At 34.9% G+C, this 22,954-nt stretch overlaps 1 protein-coding gene across 1 annotated transcript in view; it reads right to left on the minus strand.

Moving 5' to 3' along the window:
• WDR27 (WD repeat domain 27) overlaps positions 1-22,954 on the minus strand; it is a 128,320-nt gene that overhangs the window by 84,157 nt on the left and 21,209 nt on the right. The window contains 5 exon segments of the mRNA XM_075748612.1: positions 5,710-5,831; positions 6,142-6,239; positions 14,874-15,007; positions 15,596-15,717; positions 20,082-20,171. Of these exon segments, the coding sequence (XP_075604727.1) occupies positions 5,710-5,831; positions 6,142-6,239; positions 14,874-15,007; positions 15,596-15,717; positions 20,082-20,171 (566 nt within the window).

The following is a 22,954-nucleotide window of genomic DNA, read 5'->3' on the forward strand; positions in this document are numbered from 1 at the left end:
GCTCTGAAAAGTAAGCTATTATGTGAACCTGCAGCAGTATCATCACCACATCTCCACAGCACCATCTATTTAGCCTAGTTTCCTGATGAAATTATGCTTATGCAACTGTACTCTCTGCTGATTCCCAACCAGAATTTTTTTAACTTGCTTCACTATTTAAATCCAATCTGACAGAGAGACAAAGGTCTTATGATAATTATGTTTCCACAAGATACATGTAAACGAGTAACTAGCAGACAGAAACTCAAACCAGCACAGCCATTAAGGAAGGTGATTTTGTTTGACAAGCCATTAACCAACCAACACAAGCATAATTTAGAACAAGCGTGCAGTATGGCATGCCTCTCAGTCAACTAGTAATAAGGACATGACAAGAAGATAAAGTTCCGATATGGGAGGAGTGTTTAGGAAACATAGGGAGCAAAACTGAAAGTGGATGTGGTGAGGAGGTGAAGGTTACAAAGAACACAATAGTCTAATTGGAGTTTTTGTGGTTGATTTGGAAGGTCATATTTAAGGACACGGGCTTAAAATCCTTTAGAAAGGATGCTTAATTAGTTTTGTTACTGCTGGAAGAACCTGTATATGAAGAAAGACAAGCTTTGTATCATTGCAGTCTGCCCAGAGCACTTCAGGGAAATTTGGTGCCAAAATGCTTTTTAAGGAAACAGAAATACACTGAAGTTTGGAATAAGAAACATTAATATGCTCAATTAAATCAAGATTATAGAGGTTCTAAGCAAGCAGTATAAGGCCTAAAGTTCTGCAAGCAACTTAATTGTGTAAACTTTAATCATACATGGAGCTTCAAGAACTAGGTATATATTTTCCTCTCCTGGACCTCAGTAAGCTAAGTTGCACTATTTTGGATCTAGGACTAAGGGTTCTGTATATATCAAATCCTAAATAACTATACTAATCTAAAGTAGATGACAAATGGGAAGTAATATGCCACAAGTAATACAAATACATAAACAAAAATCTGGTAGTAAGCACACTACCCAGAACAACTTCTTCCTAGGTGAGGGGGGGTTTTGTTACGATTTTGCCCAGTTTCCTCTTTTCCTTCTACTGTTTTCCTTCATCAAATACTTTAAATTTGTCACAGCCCCATAAGTCTAGATCTAAAATGGCCTTTTTATATTTCAGATTACCTATCTCCCATCTGAGACGCGCTTGCTACAGTCTTGCTTTGATTTTCCTTCCCTGATGTTGACAAAATAACAAAAATTCACAACACAAAATACTGTTCTGTAGAATTGTCCTGGTTTCAGCTGAGATAGAGTTAATTTTTCTTTCTATTAGCTGGTATAGTGTTGTGTTTTGGATTTAGGATGAGAATAATGTTGATAACACACTGATGTCTTTAGTTGTTGCTACGCAGTTGTAGTGTCTACACTAAGTCAAGGACTTTTCAGCTTCCCACGCCCTGCCAGGTGCATGAGAAGCTGGGAGAGCACAGCCAGGACACTGTCCCAGACCGGCCAAAGGGACATTCCCTAACATGGAACGTCAGGCTCCGTACAGAACTGGGGAGCTAGCCGGGGGCCAGATTTGCTGCTCAGAAACAGGCTGGGTGTCGCGTTTTAGGTTTTTTTCCTTCTGCGTGTGGTGAGCAATTGCATTTGTGCATTACTTCTTTTATTATTGTTGTTGTTGCTGTTGTTGTTATCTTCCTCTGTTAACCTATTAAACTGTGTTTATCTCAACCCTTGAGGTATTTTTTTCCATTCTCCTCCCCGTTCCCTTGCAGGGGGGAGGGATGAGCAACTGGCTGCTCCGTTACCAGCTAGGGTTAAACCACAACAGTCATTATTCTTCATCTCACTATAAACATGTAACGACATAAGGCAACTTCTTACCTGGTGCAAATATGGAAACTACTGTCTGTAAAGATTTACAGCCAAGATTTTTTTTCTTACATTTCTCACTGCTCTGAGACACAGTAATGACTATTTTTTCCCCAGCTTCCATTCAATTTTTATAATTTTTCTTCATCATTATACTATTGAATTTTTCATTTCTAGAAGTAATCTTTTGCATTAAAAGCTGAGTTTAAAATGGGAAGACTTTCTAACTCTGCTACTGCATTTAATATAAAGATATTTAAAATTATCCTTCATACTAAAGCAGAAGTCCCAACTTTCTGGGAGTGAGCTTTACCAATGCTTCTCACTTCACTTTCTTGCATCCTTCTCCTCCCTCAAGGGGGAGGTTACCTCCCCAAACCTAGTTTCTTCCAGTCCTTGCATTTGTCTCCTCTGGATACTTGCAAGACACTGAGATTCAAGGAGGTGAGTAGGGAAGGCATAATCAAGGCAAAGGAGCTCTGGGAACAACAGTAATCTACATAGTAGTGGATGACTGCAACAGTATGGGGTGGTGGGGCAAGGATTCTACTAGAGTGAGGGAATTAAGAAGAAGGAGGAGGAAGGAAAATGGTTGTAGGAGATAAAGAAGTGAAGACTCATAGCTGCAGAGACAGAGCACCTGTAATGATATAGAGAGATACAGCCTAGCTTCAGGTTTGGAGATGTAAACTGGCCAAGTGGCACAGGATCAGAGAGGCAGACTTCAGCCAAAGGCTGGCTATTCTTGAGCTCCAGCAAACTGTCAGGAAGCTTGAGGCAGTACAGTCATCACAGAGGTTGCCAGTGAGAAAGAGAGAAGAGTGACAAGATAGAAGACAAGCTGGAAGCCCCATCTGTTTGCTGCCGCTGTTCTTGTCTCCAGGGAAGAGGGAGAAGAGTTAGAATGGGCAGAACCACCACCAGATTCACACCTCATCTGAAAAGAAGGACCACTGCAGCTATTTCCTAGCCTACAACAGCAAACACTCCATGTACTTATTCTATATATGCACACTGTATGACTACATATTCTACGTTCATCTGTAATATTTCACAAAGTGTTAACAACAGAGATTGCCTTGCATAATTCAAGCTTCAGATAAAGGACAAATTTTCATCAACTGTACTTACATCTGTACAGAGGCTGTAGGCTGAATATCTCAGGCAAGGATACAGTCTGATTTTACAACCTAATTACAGTCAAGAAGATTCAAAACATTCCTCCTAAAGAAAGATAAACTGTGGCAAGTAATGATTCAGTAGGGTGGTTTATCATCTTCAGCATACCATTACTGGATCAAGGCTTCATCACACTGATAACTGCCACTGCAACAAAGGATGTGCTATACTCTGCTAAATGTAAAGTGATGTTTTCAACTGCCTATGGTAATTAGAGAATTTGGGGGAGGGGGGTGTGTGTGAATTCAATGATTTTAGCCAGTATATTTTGGACAGATTTCAAGAGGAACAACTATAAATAATTATACTCTGGCTTCATTGCAACTACTGCAGATTTTGATAAGCAAACCAAGGGTTTCTTGATTCTTGAGAGACAATACTTTTATATTAATTTTATTTAACAGGCCACAGAGAGAGATTTTCAAAATTAGACAAGAGAATAAGGCAACCAGTTCTTAGATTCAGTTGACATTTAAATGTTTGAATGTTCCTCTGAACATTCAAAATTTCTGTAGTGTCATGCAGATAATCTGTGAGTATCTTTACAGAAACACTGATTTAGCATCAGCTTATATGCACATACAGGTAGTATGACAAGTTTATTTAATTTTCACTCTCAGTCTGTGCTTCTTGATTAATAAGTCATAGTGACATAGGAATATTTATTATCTTCCAAATATAGTTTCACTTTTAGAGTACTAAAATTGTGAAAGAAAACAGGAATTACAGGTACCCATTAAAATGGGTGTCCCACCCCATTATCTTCTAAGAGATATACTTTATAACAGTCAGTGTAGTCAAATATTTTATATGAATATACATATATATATATGTATGTATATATATGTGTGTGTCTGTATATATATGTACGCAGTATTTCCTGCTAAACTTCTGGAGGAAGATTCAGAGTACTGTTCTATTATGTATTAGACAATGTCTGCTGTGAAGAGAACATATTCCAAATTATATAATAATCTTAATCGAGTACACTGCATGCCGAGATGAATCTCACACATTGCCAATTCTTGCAAATGATCTCTAGAACAGACCAAAAGAACAATTTAAAATCAAAGTCATTACAATGCAAATTATACATACTTGCTTACAGCTGCTGCTGTCCAAAACCAGAAATAATAGAATGTCATGCTGTTCACCTATGTTTCTAGAATATCCCGTTTATTTAATAATTTGCTAACAGGTTTCTCCCACACTTAATCAGAACATATCTTCCTTAGTGTTTTACAAGACCTTCTAAGTAGATTGTCTTTCTTTCTTTCTTTTTTTTTTTTTTTTTATTTAAAGAACAAATCTCCTGATTGTCCCCACTTACTGCTGTTCGGGTAGCATCACAAAGCAGTCCTGGAACAATGATACTGATTTACGTGAATCTAAACCAGAAAATGCACTTCAAGAATATACATATTGCAATCACTAATAAGCGTTGAGTCCACAAGACGAGACTAGGGCTAGTCCAAAGGAAAGCCTTCGTAAGTTTTATTATATAGGTACTGGATCTTCAGCATCAACTGTTTCACTCCAGGGATTTGCTTCTATTGCACCACCCCTCATCACTAGCTAACCTTAGATTCCAATGTGTTTCACACTTTAAACAGGATGTAATTTACACACAGCATTCTGCATATTTTTAGAAGTCTATAAAATATTTTAGTGTATTATCTTAATCTAAATGAACTGAATTATATTTACTCTAACAGCTTTAAACTATACAACTGTAACAAAATAGTTGATGTGTAATAACTGTAACAAAATAGTTGATGTGTAATTTTCCTATTGATTTATCTAAAGTATTAATTTTATATAACTGAAAAAGTAGAGAAACTTGATCTACAATTTTCCAAAAAATGGTCAATTTTCTTTGCTATACCACATACATCTCGGTTTTTTTCCCAAGTGAATACTTGCCTGCAGCTTTAAAGTTTTTCTTGATTAAATAACCTGAAGCCACTAAGCTGACCAAGCAAAAAGAAAAGCCAGAACTTTAAGCCTATATGTGTTACAAATAGTACTGAAATAGTTAGCACAATTTTAAGTGCTTTACCAGATTTCATCTCTCAGGAGAACCCACAAAGAGTTCTACAAAAGTAGTAATAAGGAACTGTTTTAAACCCACAGAAGCAAGGAATTTCCAACTGGGAATGAAGAACCATATTCGACCAAACCTAACGCAGTTGGCATTCCAGCATGTACGGTACCATAAAACCTCCAAACATTCAAATGAATCTTCAAGTTTAAAAAAAAAGAGCAAGGATGAGGGGTTTTAAGTCATCCATTCTAATGTAGTACTGAGCAATTCTTTTTTTTGGTTGCTGTTTCTGAAGTTTCAGAATAAATCAGATGACTTCACATTCAACTGTAGAGGAGAACAGTTACATAAGGAAAAGTTCCTGCTGAACTACAGTATTACAGTCTGGCACAAGTAAGGCAAGGGGTAATATACACTTCCCTAATAGCAAGCTTCTTCAGTCATTCTCACTGCTCGCTGCTTTCCACTAGGAACAAATGAGATCTGGATGCCTTTATCACACAGACTTATGACCTTGACTATCCTCCCCAACATATAAAAACTCTATCAATTACTATCAATTATATTTTTAGCCTCCAATTTCTTTCTTGATGGAGTTGTAGTCATACTACAAATAAAATTCAATAAAGCATATACCTTATTTTGGCAGATCTGATGGACTGATCTAGTATGAACTTCTGGTATCACCGCTGTGCTGCAGCCTGCATTGAGGTCAAAAACTTCCAATGCTCGGTTGCTGCCAGCTGTAAGTACAATATCTGTGCAGTTTTCTGTGTTAAAGTCAAACTTACTTATCTAAAAGAAAAAACGCATATAGACAGACAAAAAGACATATAAATAGATATCAAGACTCCGTTGTATTTAGTTCTCTATGAGCAGGACCAAAAATCTTACAGTCCTAAAAAATTTATGTCCAAGGCTGAAGTTCAGTATCACAAAAAAATATAGCATTTTTACTCTGATAGAAAAAGACTAGTAAAGAATCAAATGCTAATTATTTTAATTGAAGTTATTTCCATGTCATTAAGTCCGAAGAACTATAAAGAAAATAAGAAATACAAAGGATACAGGAGTAGAAATCATTTACTGCTGAAAGGCTGGTAATCTCCATTGTTGAAGCCATGGGAAATTTCTGTACCAATTTGCAAACACTTCTCTGTTTGTATCTGTGAAAAATATTGAATGAATGCTAATGTTAATGAAATAAGTTATGATTTGTGGCCTCCAGTAAACTCCCATTGAATCACAAAGCAAATCAAAATGCTTTCTTTCATTATTAAAAATTAAGGCCACAGACCTCTTGACTTGCTGCTGAACTGTATTAAAAAACTTAGTAACAAAACTCATTTGGATGAAAAGAAATATGATATTCATATACATAAGATAAATCTTTCATCAACCTGAAACATTAAAATAATCCTCTATGTATATTGAAAATGTTGAAGAGAAAAAAATCTGTCAAGTATCTATAATGAAAGAGCAGAAATATCACTAGTTTCAGTACAGCATTCAATGTGCTGATCTTAGGGCAATAAGAAAGAAAATGAGGAGAAAACTGAGGAAAATAATAGTTTCCACTTGGATGGGAACAGAACAAGGGGCTGATCACACACTACCGAAGAAATTTGACTTCCCTACATACACTGGACTCAAGGTCCTGTGGGGTATCTGCCAGTTCCATGCAGATGTTGCAGACATGCCAAGCCCTCTAAAATGGCTTTAGACTTATATCACACAATGCAGAACTGTGTTGTTAATCAATATGATTAGATCTTTCTGTTTACTAAATATATTAGCACAGACAACATGGATCTGATCTTAAATCCACCAAAGTCAACAGAAAACATTCTTCCACAGATATGGATATGTTGAGCAAGAAGAGTGTGATTTCCATAGAAGAAGTCATCTAAGAAATATAGAGTTGTTAATACCTGTACCAGGTCTGGTTGGGGTGTAGTTAATTTTCTTCGTAGTAGCTTGTATGGTGCTGTGTTTTACATTTGTGACCAAAACAGTGTTGATAACACACCAGGGCTTTAGCTATTGCTGAACAGTGTATGCACACTAAGATACTCTGTGTTTCTCACTGTGCCCCCAGAGTGAGTGGGCGGGGGGAAATGCAAGAGGTCAGATGGGGAAATAGCCAAGACCACTTACCTGAATTATCCAAAGACATATTCCATAACATATAATGCCAAGCTCAGCAATAAAACTGGGAGGGGAGGAGTTTTTTGAAAGTAGCCATTGCTCAAAGATTGGCTGGGCATCAGTCTACTGGTGGGAGCTACAGAGCAATTACTTCTGCATCACTTGGGGTGGGTTTATTTTCTTTTTTCTTCACTTATTAAATGGTCTTTATCTCATCCCATAAGTTTTCCTCACCTTTGCCCTTCCAATTCTCACCCCATCCCACTGGGGGAGAGTGAGTGAGCAACTGGGTGGGGGCTTAGCTGCCAGTGAAGGTCAACACGCCACAATAACTCAAAATTTCTACATTATATTCTAAATGCAGACACTTCTATGCAGTAAAATAATTCCAATGTAACCATAAGTATTATACTTCCATTGTGGCATGTCAGTCTAATGACAATACAAAAGTACACATGTGACACACTTGTAGGAATAATTGTCGTTTCTCTCCAACAATGCTAAAAGCTTGCAAAACTGAGATAATTTGACAAAAGCAATACATTTATCAGCCAGAGTGGTGTTCCTCAGGGGTCAGTACCGGGACCGGCACTGTTCAACGTCTTTGTCGGCGACATGGACAGTGGGATCGAGTACACCCTCAGCAAGCTTGCCGATGACACCAAGCTGTGTGGTGTGGTCGACATGCTGGAGGGAAGGGATGCCATCCAGAGGGACCTTGACAGGATGGAGAGGTGGGCCTGTGTGAATCGCATGAAGTTCAACAAGGCCAAGTGTGAGGTCCTGCACGTGGGTTGGCACAATCCCAAGCACAACTATAGGCTGGGCGAGGAATGGATTGAAAACAGCCCTGAGGAGAAGGACTTGGGGGTATTGATTGATGAGAAGCTCAACATGAGCCAGCAGTGTGCGCTTGCAGCCCAGAAAGCCAACCGTGTCCTGGGCTGCATCAAAAGAGGTGTGACCAGCAGGTCGAGGGAGGTGATCCCACCCCTCTACTCCGCTCTTGTGAGACCCCACCTGGAGTACTGCATCCAGCTCTGGGAGCCCCAGTACAGGAGAGACATGGAGCTGTTGGAGCGAGTCCAGAGGAGGGCCACAAAGCTGATTGGAGGCATAGAGCACCTCTCCTATGAGGACAGGCTGAGAGAGTTGGGATTGTTCAGCCTGGAGAAAAGGCCACTCCGGGGAGATCTAATTGTGGTTTACCAGTTTCTGAAGGGGCTTACAGGAAAGATGGTGAGGGACTGTTTATCAGGGAGTGTAGTGACAGGACAAGGGGTAATGGGTTTAAGCTGAAGGAGGGTCGATTTAGATTAGATGTTAGAAAGAAATTCTTCCCTGTTAGAGTGGTGAGGCACTGGAACAGGTTGCCAAAAGAGGTTGTGGATGCCCCAGCCCTGGAAGTGTTTAAGACCAGGTTGGATGAGGCTTTGGGCAACATGGTCTAGCGGAGGGTGTCCCTGCCCACAGCATGGGGGTTGGAACTAGATGATCTTTAAGGTCCCTTCCAACCCAAACCATTCTATGATTCTATGATTTGTTCGAAAGAACAATGGTTAATGATTGGCTTTTGCCTTTCTCTGTCACAAAGATCTGCTGAGCTTTTCCAGGTACACATTAGAGTTACTTTAGCAGTGATGATGAAGCAGAAGGCAAAATACAATGTCCTGCAATTTTATCAAGAAGCTTTTGTGGTTTCCATAATATTTCATTCAAGTAAACTACAAACATAAACTGCTCTAGAATTCAGGAACAACTGATTTATCTCCATTTTTTGGTAAAGATACCCAAGCTAACTTTAAATAAGCTGATTGAGATAATAGGAACAATCTAATGAAGGCAGCATGAAGCTTCCTCTGGTCTAATTTACCCTGCTGAAAGAGGCTTACTGAAACAGTTAGATTGTTCCCAAATGCAAGAACAGTTTGAGTTAGCTGAAGTATCTCTCTTCTACAGTGCAGTCTGCTACATAGATAAACACCTCACAGGGTGTTTCCCAGATAGAATTTCAACTAGAAAGCAAATCTTCAACCAACACAGTAAAATGAGATTCATCAAATATAAGTTAGGACAAAACTGAACCAAAGTAACAGAGGAAAAAAATACAACAAGGGTACCCATTAGCAAAAAAAGGAGGAAATTTAGTATATTTAAGACCTTATTTTTTTTGACACAATGGATTTGCCACATGTCCTATAAACATTCAATTCAAAGTGCAAGTCTAAAATTGTGGACTTTTTGTTCTTATCTTTCAGAGATTAAAATTAATATAGCAATCTAGGTTACCTTTTTATTGCTTTAATAATACCTCCATAAACTAAGAATTAACAGGCAAACACAGAAGGTAGGTCATCAGATTATGGAAGAAAGGTATTACATAATTCAGACACAAGACAAAAGCTCAAATGCCACTTGCTTGTAATATATAAGAACAGAATTTGAGAATAAAAATTTATGTTGAAACATAAGCAAATGTACACAATCTACATTTTAATTTAAAATAATTTTCTATTGTCAGTAGAAGAGATTGTTATATATCTTTCAAAGGGCTTGCTGAGGAATTGATCAGAGGAATTAACCCAGTAAAGGTCAGAAGGTATTGTAATGTTTATCAAGGTAAAGGTGTGAAGAGCACACAAAGGAAAAGCTTTTTAGATTGTTGAAAGATATTACAACTTATCCATAAGAAGGCACCTTTAGCAAAATAACTGTGCTTTTATCTGCAGAAAATCGATAGATTTCTGACAATATAACAAAGGTTACTTTGTAAGTAAAAATATATATATATAAAATAAAAATAAGAAATCTTCAGAAGGAAAGAAATATGATTTTTATTTTCTAATCAGAAGCAAATTCTGAAAATAAAGTTATATACAACTACGTTAAGAATTCCATCTCGGGACTGGCCACTTTCCAATGATAAATTTGACAGTCTGCCATTAGTAAATCTAATTCCTTTGTTGCAAGGTTTCCAATATGAATCAATGCACTGTCACAGACAGTTGTGAAGTTGTTTTCAGCTGTTACAAAACACTACAAGCACTAGAAAATGCTGCACAGATGAAGGCCAGGAACGTGAAGAGAATATAGGCAAAATTCCATCTCACAACTCAACTGGAGAGGCTATTGTAGCACAAAAGTGATCTTAAAGATCTTTTCCAACTAAAATGATTCTATGATTCTAAAAATTGTCTAAATTAGACCAACACCTCCTCAAGCCACAGAAAAGCTTGTGTTGGAGGCAAAGAAATGGATGAATGGTGTTTTCTTACTACATTTTTTCCAGGTCTCCAATTCTAATGCACAGCACATAGTCTCAGCTGACAATCCCACAGACCAGATATCCAAATAAAACCACATTTGTGTCGATATACTCAAAATTACAATTCTGTCCTCCTTTAATGCCTTCAATCATTAGAATTCTAACAACAGTGTAAATAACTAATCTCTGTAAACTCATATATCCCACATACTTTGGGGATGTAATCATTTTTGGGGAATACATTTACAGTACACAGTTATTTTCAGGAAACTGGTATATCTTCAGAAATAATACATAAAACCAGATTCTAAGATACAAACATTTCCTGCAATGATTGCAGAGACTGATGTGTCTACTTTCCAGCAGATTTGAAGTCCTTTGCTGAAAGCATTTTTCAGGAGTCCTGATAAAGTAGAAACATTTTGATGACAGACCAAAAACTTCAATTACGGAAGTATGTTACTATGCAAAAACCAGAAGATGAATCGGCACGTAAAAAACCCTCCCACAACCCCCCAAAAAAGCTTAATGCAGATCTGACATTTAAAAATTTAAGGAAATGGCTGCACATGACAAAGTCAAAACTAAGTGACAGACCACAAACATCATCAGTATAACATGAAAAAGAAAAGAATCACTTCATCTTCTGGAACGCTTAGAATTTATAACTGAAAAATATTCTCTTACACTACAGAGGAGGGTGGATGTCATTCACTAACACTATGTAATGAATCTTAGACAGAATAAAAGATAAGTGCGGGAAAATTTAAAGCATTTAGAGATGGTTGCGGTTAGAATGTTGTTAGAATTCATCTTGATTTATATACTTCTCATCTAGTTTCCATTCTGTTTCTGACAAAAAACAGAGTTCTTAAGTTCTTCGATCTAATGGCTAAAGCCCAAAGGAACTAAGCTTAGAATGTTCTCATCATCATACTACTGCATCAGGTTTGTGTACCCCATTTATTTAAGAAATTTAGACTGGCTTAAAGTTGTTTGCATGAAAATAATTATCCTGTTAAACATTAACTTCCCACAAGTATCCGAAATTAACACTCTCCTATGTATCATTACCATGCTAAATTTTAAACCCACTTAGCATGGCCTTTGTTCTACCTATAGTATGTTCTGGTATAGTTTCCCATTTTGTCAGAGTAGATATTTTATCATTACTTCCCTTACTGTATGTATGATTACTACAACCAGTTGCTAAATATAATGGCTTTAAAAGGCACTGTTTCTGTTAATGGACACAATTTTCTCCTTTTTTAACTTGTTTCAAATTGCTTATGCTGATCTTTTAAACAATACATAAAACTACAAAAATGAGATAACAACCCACAGATGTTTTGTTCAGCTCAAATTCTTATGTGAACTAAAAGTCATTAAGAATTAAAAAAATAAACTGAGAAGCAAATAGTTACACTTCATATCAGCATGTACAACTGCTAACGAAAGTGGAAATTCAATAGTTAGTAATTCCGGAGAATGTAAAGAAAATGGTTTAAGTTGTTAATCATTTTGAGATTAATCACAAAGGCAGAAGTCAGGAGATCTGTATCCTATTCCTAGAACTGCAATAAATCTCTTCTATGATATTCTTATTTCTACTTCTCAATTTTCAGTTTTCACTTTTAAAATTGAACCAATATTTAACCATTTAATTAAGTTTTTGTGATGCTTAGTTAATTAATACTTATGGGGAGTTCTTTGAAAACTCTGCACAGAGAAACAGTGATATGATTTGTCACTGTACCGTCTTCCATCTCTGAAATACAGTAGCAATCTATTGGTTGGCCAGACTGTATTGCCATGCCCTTCTAATTAAGGGTATAAAGCATGCTTTGAGGTTAGATCTAGCGTCTTCTTGAATCAGTTCCATTCAAGCATTCCTCCAAACTTGACTCAGAAGGCTGAATGAAAAAGTTGTGAGAAAAGGAATGATGCAGTGTTCCATAAAAGAAAGAAATGCTGGGAAATGAACTGGAGGGAATCCACAAGAAAATGTCAAAGCAAATTAACCTTGAATACCTTTTTTTATAGATATATATAACCAGGCCTCAGACTGGTTTGTGGATTTGTTGCAATGTCTACAATTGTGTGTTTGGTATTTTGTCATTACACTAATATCCCAGAGAGTCTAACTGCATATTTTTGAGTTGGTGTTAATGCATCAAGAAACACCGAGAGCATGGCAATAACAAAATTCTGCTATAAGCACAACCCTACATACATACTTTAACAGCTTTAAACAGGATATTATACGCTTCTAACAAAGCAATAGGAACAATACAGAACACAGAAGTTGTTCACTGTCCAAGTTCTTGAGTTTCTTGAGTGGGTTCTACAACTACATGAAGTTCCATACTACCATTAGTTTCTGAACTAATCAGCTTAAAGGCAGTTCAGATGAGTCTTCCACAGTAGTAACTGCAGTATGGAATTTCTTCAGGTTACTGGATACTTTCCTCTAGGAGGCATGGGTATTTGTTAAAAAAAAAAAAAAAAGAGAGATGGAGAGAGATAGAGCCAGCACATTATATACTACAATAAAAGTTCCTTATTAAAGCCTAAAAATAATCAGAAGATGAAAGGATCTAAAAGATCAGAATATTGTTTTCCATTTTCTTTTTCTGAATTCCTCCACGATTGCGTATATGAATTTTAAGAGTTAAGAATGGTATAAGAGGAGCAGTTGCCTGCCTCAGTTTCCAAATATTACTTGTTTACACCATGAATAGTTTTCAAGCAAAACCGGGAAGAGGAATCACTTTTCCTGCCTTCCAGGTTCCTCCTGTACTATTACACTTTGCTACAGGGTAAGCACTTCAGAACATGAGATCTCATTAGAATCAGTTCTGAGAAAAGAAAGTCAAAGGGGAAGAAAAATCCTTTCAAAAGAACTTGTGTCTGTATTTCAGTATTTTCATTTTATTCTATTAGTTTTAGCCTCCTAATGTACTATGTATACTATAAAATCAAAGCAGGAAATTCTGTATTCCTTTGTATTTAGTTTTCCAGTCTATTTGCTACATTCCAATTCCAAATAGAGTATATGATTCAATAATAAAAGTCAGAAATGGAAGGTAAAGAATCACAAGTGACAGTGGATTAACTGTAAAACTAAGCAGCTGACTGAAAACCACAATTAATTAACCATTTTGAAGAACTTAGATTATAATCCATTAGCTACTTTTTCAAATAAGAAGGAATTTCTGTTCTTAAAAAAGTGTATTTTAAAGGAGTGATATAATTTGGCATTTTTTCTCCTTTTTTTTTTCTGTATGGCCATTTAGAGTTTCAGTGAAGTTCCACCTACTAGGTTCATGCCTCAATCCAGGAAAGCACCCCTATTCAAAAACATATTTAAGTCTGTGCTTAGTATATTTTTCTGTGTAGTGGTAAAACTACCAAGGAAATAGGCCAGTTTTTCCCACCTAAGGATGCAGCCCAATACTATTTAATATCATGAACAAACAGAACATATCACTCATAATATCAACTAATAGACTTCAGTGTTGTAACCTTAATTCTCTTTGTCCTTCCACTCAAAATCTAAAGTCATAATATCAGACAAAGAAAAATATCTCTCCAAAGTATTTTCAAATGATATTGTGTCTAAACATATACATATATATACATACATATATGCATATATTTGAATATAATAAAGTGTCATATACACAAATATTGCTGAAATTTTCTTTTTATTAAAGATACAAGGACAGTTTTAGCTCCAATTATAAACTAAAAGAACAGAAAAGGTATATTAGACATTTAATAAAAGAACTGATTCCAAGTCGGAAAGAAGGAGCCACATAATGATAAACAGAATAGTATTAGTAAAAAGTACATGAAGGATGTCTAGCAAGGAAGAAACACAGGGACAAAAGAGGACAATATGAAAAGTAATTAGATACAATATAACAGTTGGAAAGTCAGTGAAAATTATGAAAGTGATCTACTTTCATTTGACAGAGAAGGAAGAAAACAGTCACAGCATGTTGGAGTCTCTGACAGAAAAAGTGTATAGAATATTCGCACAAGAGAAAGATTTGCAATAGCTACACAAACATAACTTAAGACATTCATGCACACTGAGATGTAAACAGGCAGAAGGTAAAGCTCAGAAGGTCCCAAATCATAACAATAATAGTAAACCAGTATTTGCAGAAGTTAAGGTATGCACTATAAAAAAATTATTTGACATTTCAATTTTTTTCTATTATGCCAGAACAAAGACATTTTTACAATTAACTTCTAGTATTTGTTGATTTTTTTTTCTTCTGTATTGTTCTTGCCCCTCAGCCCACCTCATCACTCACAAAATCCCAGATCAAACAGTACAAGTACTTTCACTGGTCTGTTAATGAGAAGTTGCACTCACCGTTTGAGGTCATCCTTTGTTGTGTCTAGATGGAAACTTAATAGATGAAATTCAGCTCCACAAGCCAGCAATATAAATGCATCTATAAAATAAAACTGTGCAAAACGTACAGTCTTATGGAACTTTTCTTTGCCCTGAAATGAAAAGAAAATTATTAAGAATGGATTCTAAGATGATGAATATTTTTTGTCTGAGATTCCTGGTGTTAAGGCGTAGCCTCCCTGTTATCCTGATCATAGGCCAAGAGGTTAAGCTACTATGTAGTAGCCCTTCCTATTTTTGACATCTATTAATCTCAAAATAAAGTTTTCATTCTACTTAAATTAGTTGGCAGTAAAGTTAATAGTATCTGTACTCAATTGAATTTAATACAATCTAGCTTCATACTCTAAACTTCCATTTGAATTGGGGAGTAGACTTATAAAGTCAAGCAGCACTGAGTCAACGAAATTAGAATAATACAGAGCAGACAATAAAACCAAAACTTCCACACATGCCCATTACTCTTGTCTACCAAGGTTGGTTTTCTTTCTTTTCATAAATTATCATGATAGAAGCCTAACTTGAAGTCAATAGAGACCACCCAGATCATAGTATCAATTGGAATCAGCACCACTCAGTAGCTCTGAAAATCAGGCTGTATCAGTTCCTTCTACAGAGCTGTAGATGAAAGTGCAAAACAGTGTCCTCTGTGAACCAAACTGACAGAAGTTTCCAATTACCAGAATTAGGGCAGGTTCATTGCTGCAGACTGACCAGACTCTTAAAGTCCTGTCTTCTGATGCAGAAACTAACCACTTCTTGTCATGACTCCAGCCAACAGAGTTAACTGCACCATCATGACCTAATAAAAATAATAATGGAAATATCATAAAGCTCGTTTCTTGCATTTACACATTTCTCCAGCGTGAATAGTATTGTTTTAATATAATTATACACAATATTAAAATACATTTCAAATGCAGGCTTCAAATGGTTGGATTAAAACTGGCAACAGTAAATCAGTTATTGATTTTTTTCTTCCACCAAAAAACATAGAAAAACATCTCCCATTAATAACCAGACAATGATAATTCTGACTCTAATCTTTTCAAAGTTGTTGGAAGAGCATTTTCAAGAAACATCCTTGACATTCAGTTTAAGCAAAGATGCAGTATTACTCAAATTGAGAATATGAGTATTATATTCTAATGAAATTTTATATTAAATATGATCTGGAAACCACTTAAGACCTTGCAAATAGTTGCAATACTTTATTTTATTCATTAGGCTTTTATTACTGATCTAGCTGTTTTTGTAAAAACACAATGGACATGCAATAGCTTCTGCAGGACTGTCTCATTAGATTAAAAAAATGTAACTTCCTGTGTAAAAATCATAGTTTAAAGTATTACAATCTCCAGTAAGTAGCAAAAAGGTTCTACAAGAAACAGACTTTTCTGGTTTGGTGTCACACAGTTAAAAACAAGATTAGAAACTTACAGAGAAAGAACTTCAAAAGCCAGAAACATCATCCACAAGCTAAAATTATTAATTTGATCTAAAATTATATTGATGCTGATCAACAAGGTCAAAAAAGAAGAAAATATGTCAAACAAATTCAAGAAACTTTGGCCCATATTATTCTAATTTGTCCAGATGAAGTCTGATGAATTTCATCTAACCTCAAAACATTCAAAGTTCTTATGCTGCCCTCTTGTGCACATTTTCTCTTTAGTCAACTGAAACTTTATATTAAAAAAAAAAAAAAAAGATTGTTTTAAATTACAGGAAGGCTAGTGAATTTATCTCAGCAATTAAGATCTTCTATGATAAAATATATCTGTGAAAAGACTTATAAACTAGATATTTTAATTCCCAGTTACCAAAGACCTGTAGAATTTTCACCAGAAAACTGCACAGGTACTGGATAAGTACATATGTAAGTACTATACCTATTTTATTCTGAACACAAAGATTTATTTGGAGGCTTTGGTGTTGTAAAACCAATTGGAAGTCTTGAATTATCTGCATTAAAGAGGAAAAAAAAACAAACAAACAAAAAAAAAAAACAAAACCAAACCAAAACAAAAACTTACCAGAATATACAAAACAGTTTTCCAAAGTGGTAAGGAACATGAGAAACTTCAGGAAAATCTGAGGTTTGGAAAATTGGAAGAGCCATGCAAAAAGCTTTAGAACCTCTGCACTCCAGGTCTCCCAGTCCCAAAGCAGAGCAAAGAAGATGCCAGCTGGCTTGCAAGAGGCTAGTAAGCTTGAAAACAGGCATTACTCAAGGTTCCTCTGTTCTGAAGCACATTGAGAAGGACAGCAGCTGGTTTTGTAAAAAGACTAGCTGTAACTCTTTTAAAGCTGTTCAATATTACCTGCACTTCACTATCAGACACAGACACCTGAAGAGCCAACACTGAAGACAAACACAGAACTACTTAAAACTGTAACTGAGCACATCAGGGAACAAAAGTAAATAAATTAGGCTTATAGCAAAATTGCTGTTGTTGTACCACTCCTCTCTGATGGTGCATCATAAAAATAGGATTTTCGATAATCAGCTGTATTCAGAGGTTAACGCTTCCTTGAAATTGAAATTTTTTAACAGAATATATATCATTGCCATTTCTTAAAAAAAAGTTTTACATTGCCATTGTTTGCAGCTCTGAATAAAAGTAATGCATCATGTTTTTTAATGAAAAGAAAATACATTTATTATGACACTTCAAAACCAAAGGCATCTGAAATAGAAAATAAATAGGTGATTTCATGATAATCTGAATTGTACAGAACTACATGAAGGAAATAAGCATGTAACTGATGGTCTGTGGTTCCTGCTCCCCTACAGTACAGTATCTGACATTTTCACATTTATGTTGCTTTTGAAAAAACCTACGTGCACAGGTTGCATTCTTATGCTACCTAAAGAGCCTGACGTAGAATGTGGTTTACACTTCTTTTCAGAATGTGCATCATAAAAAAGACAGAATAAAGAATGAAAGGTATCAATGAAATAAGATCAATAGCAGTGCAAAACCTAAGAAACCTAATAGAACAAAGCCAACTGTCAGAAGAACAATTTAGTAATAAATCAAATTATTTTAGAGCAAAACAAAGAATTAGCACTTGACACCGTATCTACTAGCACCAGAAAAATCTTCTCTGTAGTAGCATGGAGTTTGGTGCAGGTCACTTTACTCTTCTCATCACAATAAATTAGTTTGCATTTGCAGAGTACTTCAGTATTTTAGGGAGCTCTGAATGTTGAAACATCTTGTAAAATCATAATATTAATTTTACTTCATAGAAAGACAAAGCCTTTTGTTAATAATGTGTTAAAACCTAAGTATTGTTTCTTTCATGATTTACAGAGCAACATGAACTAAGGTTTTCTTTCAAATTGTAGAAACCTCTAAATTCTAATCCATTTTTTTCTGCTTTCAAATATATCTACTTAGATGAATATTTTTTCTTATTAAAGTCTATATTTTCTGTTATTGCCAGTATTAAGCCATTCTTTAGGTATTATTTAATATGTAGCAAGTATATGGAGGTACAGATGCAACAAAGAAATTAGTATCTTCTCCTGAGATGAAACAAAGATAAAACCCAGCTATTACCAGTCCAAAATCAATAAAGCCTGCATAAAAACAAACTCCACTGGAAAAAAATATCAAAAAAAAGTATTTCACAGAATTGAAATGTCCCTTTCTGCAGCACATAATCTCTATAAACATTCAAGTAAAACCAGCCTAACTTCTTGATAGTGGGTCACATAAAGAGAAGCTGGATCTGCGATGCAAAAGACAAACTGCAAAGAACAGCTACAGAACACATACTGTACAATGATAATTTATAGCCTCATGGAATAATTCTTCAGATTCCTTAAGAAAGATTTGTTAATAATCTGAAGAAATACTGAGTAATACTGAATTCTTTGGGCACAACTTTGTTAAGCTGCTGTGTACTAAATTCTATAGCAGTACTGTATCATTATTTCTACAGATGCCTATAGCAAGCAAGGGAAGGAAATACATACTTTTGATTTCTTTTGGTTAATTGGTTTTTTTTTAGAAATTCAGATCTTCTAAACCAATGTTAAATATATTCCAGATATCTGGGGTCTCTTTGGACAAAATTACTGCTTTAGTTCCAGTACTACCTAAATAACAAAATTATGTCAATAAAACCTGAAAACACTTCCTGTCTGCAATTTATATGACTTACACTATGAAGTTGCTCAAATTAGTTGGTGATACATGAAGAAAAATATTTCTTAAAGTTTATGAACTTGCTATTGTGGAGAAAAAAGACCTTACTGCCCTGCCCACGAGGCATATTTTCATGAATTGTGTCACACGAAGAGGACAATATCAGAAATGTTGTCTCCCTTAGTTGTCACAATGCCACAGCTTCTTCCACTAAATACAATGAAAATTACTCAAAAATCCTCAGTTTTCAGAAATCAGTTTTCAGAGTTATTTACTGAGAAATAACTTTCTAAAATAACTTAAAATAGTCTACTTTTATACTTTTTATACTAGGTCTGCTAGGAAATGACAGTCATCTTCCATCATGAACTTCCATAGAAAATTAATCTAGCAGGACTGATTTAAAGTCATAACATTCACTGTTAGTAAAAATTTAACAGATAATACTTGTAGAAATTTAGAATTCTTTTTTTTTAAGGCTTATTTACAATGTTAAGTAATGCACTTGTGTTCGCATGTGCATACGCTTCTGGACATATGGATTTCTCCATAGGAATAGTCTCTTTTTTTCAAAATATTTGTTCTTTAGAAGTCTGGAGCTGCAAACCAAACACATTTTTTGCCAAGTCATCGCAATCAATTTTTCGCTAATAATCTATTACAATATACTACTGCAATATATATATGGATTATGATTACAATATCTTGTCTTTATTACTTCTATGTAATTATTGCAATATACATTCACAATGCAGATTGTTATATATATCATGATAGATTACTTTTTACCTCCCGAAAAATTGAGAAATGGGAAAACCTGGTAGGTACTTTAATTCTAGAACAAAATTAACCAATCATAGAAATAACTTCTACATCTTGATTCAGCAGTATCCCTTCTCCCTCACTCTTCTCAAGGTGATGTAGATGGAATCTTTAAATTACTATGCCATTTTAGGTTAAACTCAATCATATACTATTTTTTTAATAATGTAATTCATAAATTTACCTGAAAAAACATTATATGTATCGGTGAGATTGGAATTGAATATCAGTACAGTTTTGTCAGCCAGGCCGCAAGCCAGCATCTCTCCATCCCCTATAAAGAAGAGTGTCTAATGTTTTATACTTGAAAGCAACAAGAACTTAATATGCTCTTACTTTTAATCATAAAAATCACATATGTCACTACAACAAAACAAAAACCAAACATTCATTTCATCTGTTTAACACATACTTTGTATGAACATCACAAACTCATGGTAGGAATTTGTATGGAATTCATTTCTTGTCCTGACATATGCTCAAAAATTTCAAAGCAGAAATCCACTTTTCATGAAAAAAGTGCTACCAAATTTAAGTGCAGAACTTTTTAGCAGTCATTTAAATCTATTTCCTTACACTCTTTCTTTTATATCTTATTAAAGTTGCATCACCTTTTCTTCTATATTATGATAAAATGCACATATTAGTCATTTTGGATCGCTTCTCAAAGATGGTAAATTTCCTTCATAAGGTAATCCTAAAAACTGTCCAAGTGCAGTCAGATTATTCATTTATATTGGTAATCAGTGGGGGCACATAATGACAGGATAGACTCCCTTAATGTCTACATAATAGCAGTCATTTGTGAAATTTAACTGTTCACTCAAAAGCTTTTCCTGAAAAAATTAAAATAATGAAGAGCAGATAAATGAACCAATGGGAAAAAATAAGGAAGAGTGGAGCAAGAGAAAATAGAAATGAGAGAAAGTAAGGAAATGAAGCACAAAATTCAAATCAATACTACTAGGTTCACTGTGAAAAGTATTTTTAAAGAGGTACCACCTGAGCATCCCCTTCATAAATCTCCCAAGCACCTTTACACAGGGAGAGGGAATGAAAGTCATACTTGACTTCACCAACATTACGCACCCCTATCCACTGTCCAAGTACCATCCACATTGCAGGTTCAGAATACTATATTCCACAACACATTCTTTTCCCACATTATGGCAATATAAATAGATAAGGGATCCATCTTTCTAATCTCTGAGACTCATCTACTGGAAGTGAACATTGAGACACACAATGGGGTAGACATATATGTTAAGAAGAGGCATTCCAGAATCTTTTTTTTCTTGTTATCAGTTATTAAATGCACCGGTATACTAAACTGGCTAAGAACAACTTTATAAAAATATTTTTCATTTTATCTGACAAGCAATATTTCAGTAGAATTTTTCTCAACGTACTAGTAATTCCACATACTAAATAAAGCTGTTAAATATTTTCATCACAAAAATAAGGTGAGTAGTCCTGGACAAAATATTCCAAAAAATGCATGCCCCACAGACTCAAAGGTATGAAGTCTTTGAGATAAAGGGTAGTGCTCTTCTGCAGATTTTTTTTTTTTTTTCAGTTTTGACTGTATGTATTTTCAGCATGAGAGCTGATTTGTAAGTATATCAGGTAAGTGATATAAAGTAAGTCACACACCCAGAACTAACTATATATAAGCATTCTGGTGCATACAGAATGAGAGAAAATAATTTTGCATAGAATTTTGGACGCTTGTTTAATGGAACATCATCCCAAATCCTGAATAAAACTGTTTTTTAACAGAGCAACAAGTCATAATTTATAACACCTCCAACATGACAAAAGGATGTTTAATAAATCTAAGGTTTGCCTTAACTCATTAATGCAACTTTACAACCTCTTAAGTTTTACTTAAGTTTTCTATTTAGTTTTCTTTCTACTATGTTTAAAGATGCACATAAATATTAATTATTGTGATTCATACTTTAAAAAAAACATGTGAAAGATAGTTCCAAGCTGCAAATCCAAGTTGCAAATTTGCAACAGAAAATATATTGCAAAGCTAGGAACCATCTGGTCAACACAGAATATAACAATAACAGAACACCTCTTTACAAGCTTACAGTAATATGATTTTTTTACTCCAAGAAAAAAAATCTCTGCAATTTTTGCTAAACCTTGTTTTGCTAAACTGTGGTTGTTTAAACCTGTGTGTGCATGCGTGAGTGCTAGAGACAGACAGAGACAGAGACAGATGTTCCTTCCTCAAAGTAAAAGAGGATTTATACTTAAAATGCATTATCAAAACTATAGTAATGCTTTTCTGTGCTAAAAAAAGAACTTTTAGTTTTAAGTGCACATAACATTCCTAGAAATAAGCTCTCTGCAATCAATTTGTTTCAGGAGCCATAAAAATAATTTCTTCACACTCTCTAGGGAACGAAGAGATGGCTGGAATATATTTCAGAAAACTTACTGATTGCATTTAATTGCTTTTATTTCTTGAAGATGAAAGTTGCTCTTTCTCTCAAAATATTTATAAAGGTGTACATTTTAAAATACTTTGAAAATATCGTGGTTTGCAGAGTGTACATTAACATAATTGTATACTTGGTAATACATTTGATTGCTAATATAAGTGTTTTTTCTATAATCATATTTATATGGATTGAAAATGACTAAACCTATTACAAGACTCACTTCTACAAAGCAGTTAAGAAAAATACCCTTCTTTGGATTATATGGAAGATTTTTTTTTTATTTTAATATATAAAAACTGAATAATCTTTACATAAGAAATAGGAGTATTCTGATTCTTTTGAAACAGAACTTCAGCTTTTAATACGCCCTAATGACACAAGGTAAATGTCTCAGAAAATAAATTCCTTAGTGAAAGAACTTGTTACACTATCAATTTTCAAGTTGTAGTGGGAAAGCCATACAATAAGTCCAAAAGGAAACAAGATGTAAAATCAGAGAATTAGAATCCTGTTGCATACATGTTACTAGCCTGCATGGTTTTTCAAGTTAAAAAATGATGATCAAACAGTACATGGTATTACCAGAAAGTTTTCTGGGGGA

This window comes from Balearica regulorum, chromosome 3, assembly GCF_011004875.1.
Source record: "Balearica regulorum gibbericeps isolate bBalReg1 chromosome 3, bBalReg1.pri, whole genome shotgun sequence".
NCBI lineage: Eukaryota > Metazoa > Chordata > Aves > Gruiformes > Gruidae > Balearica > Balearica regulorum.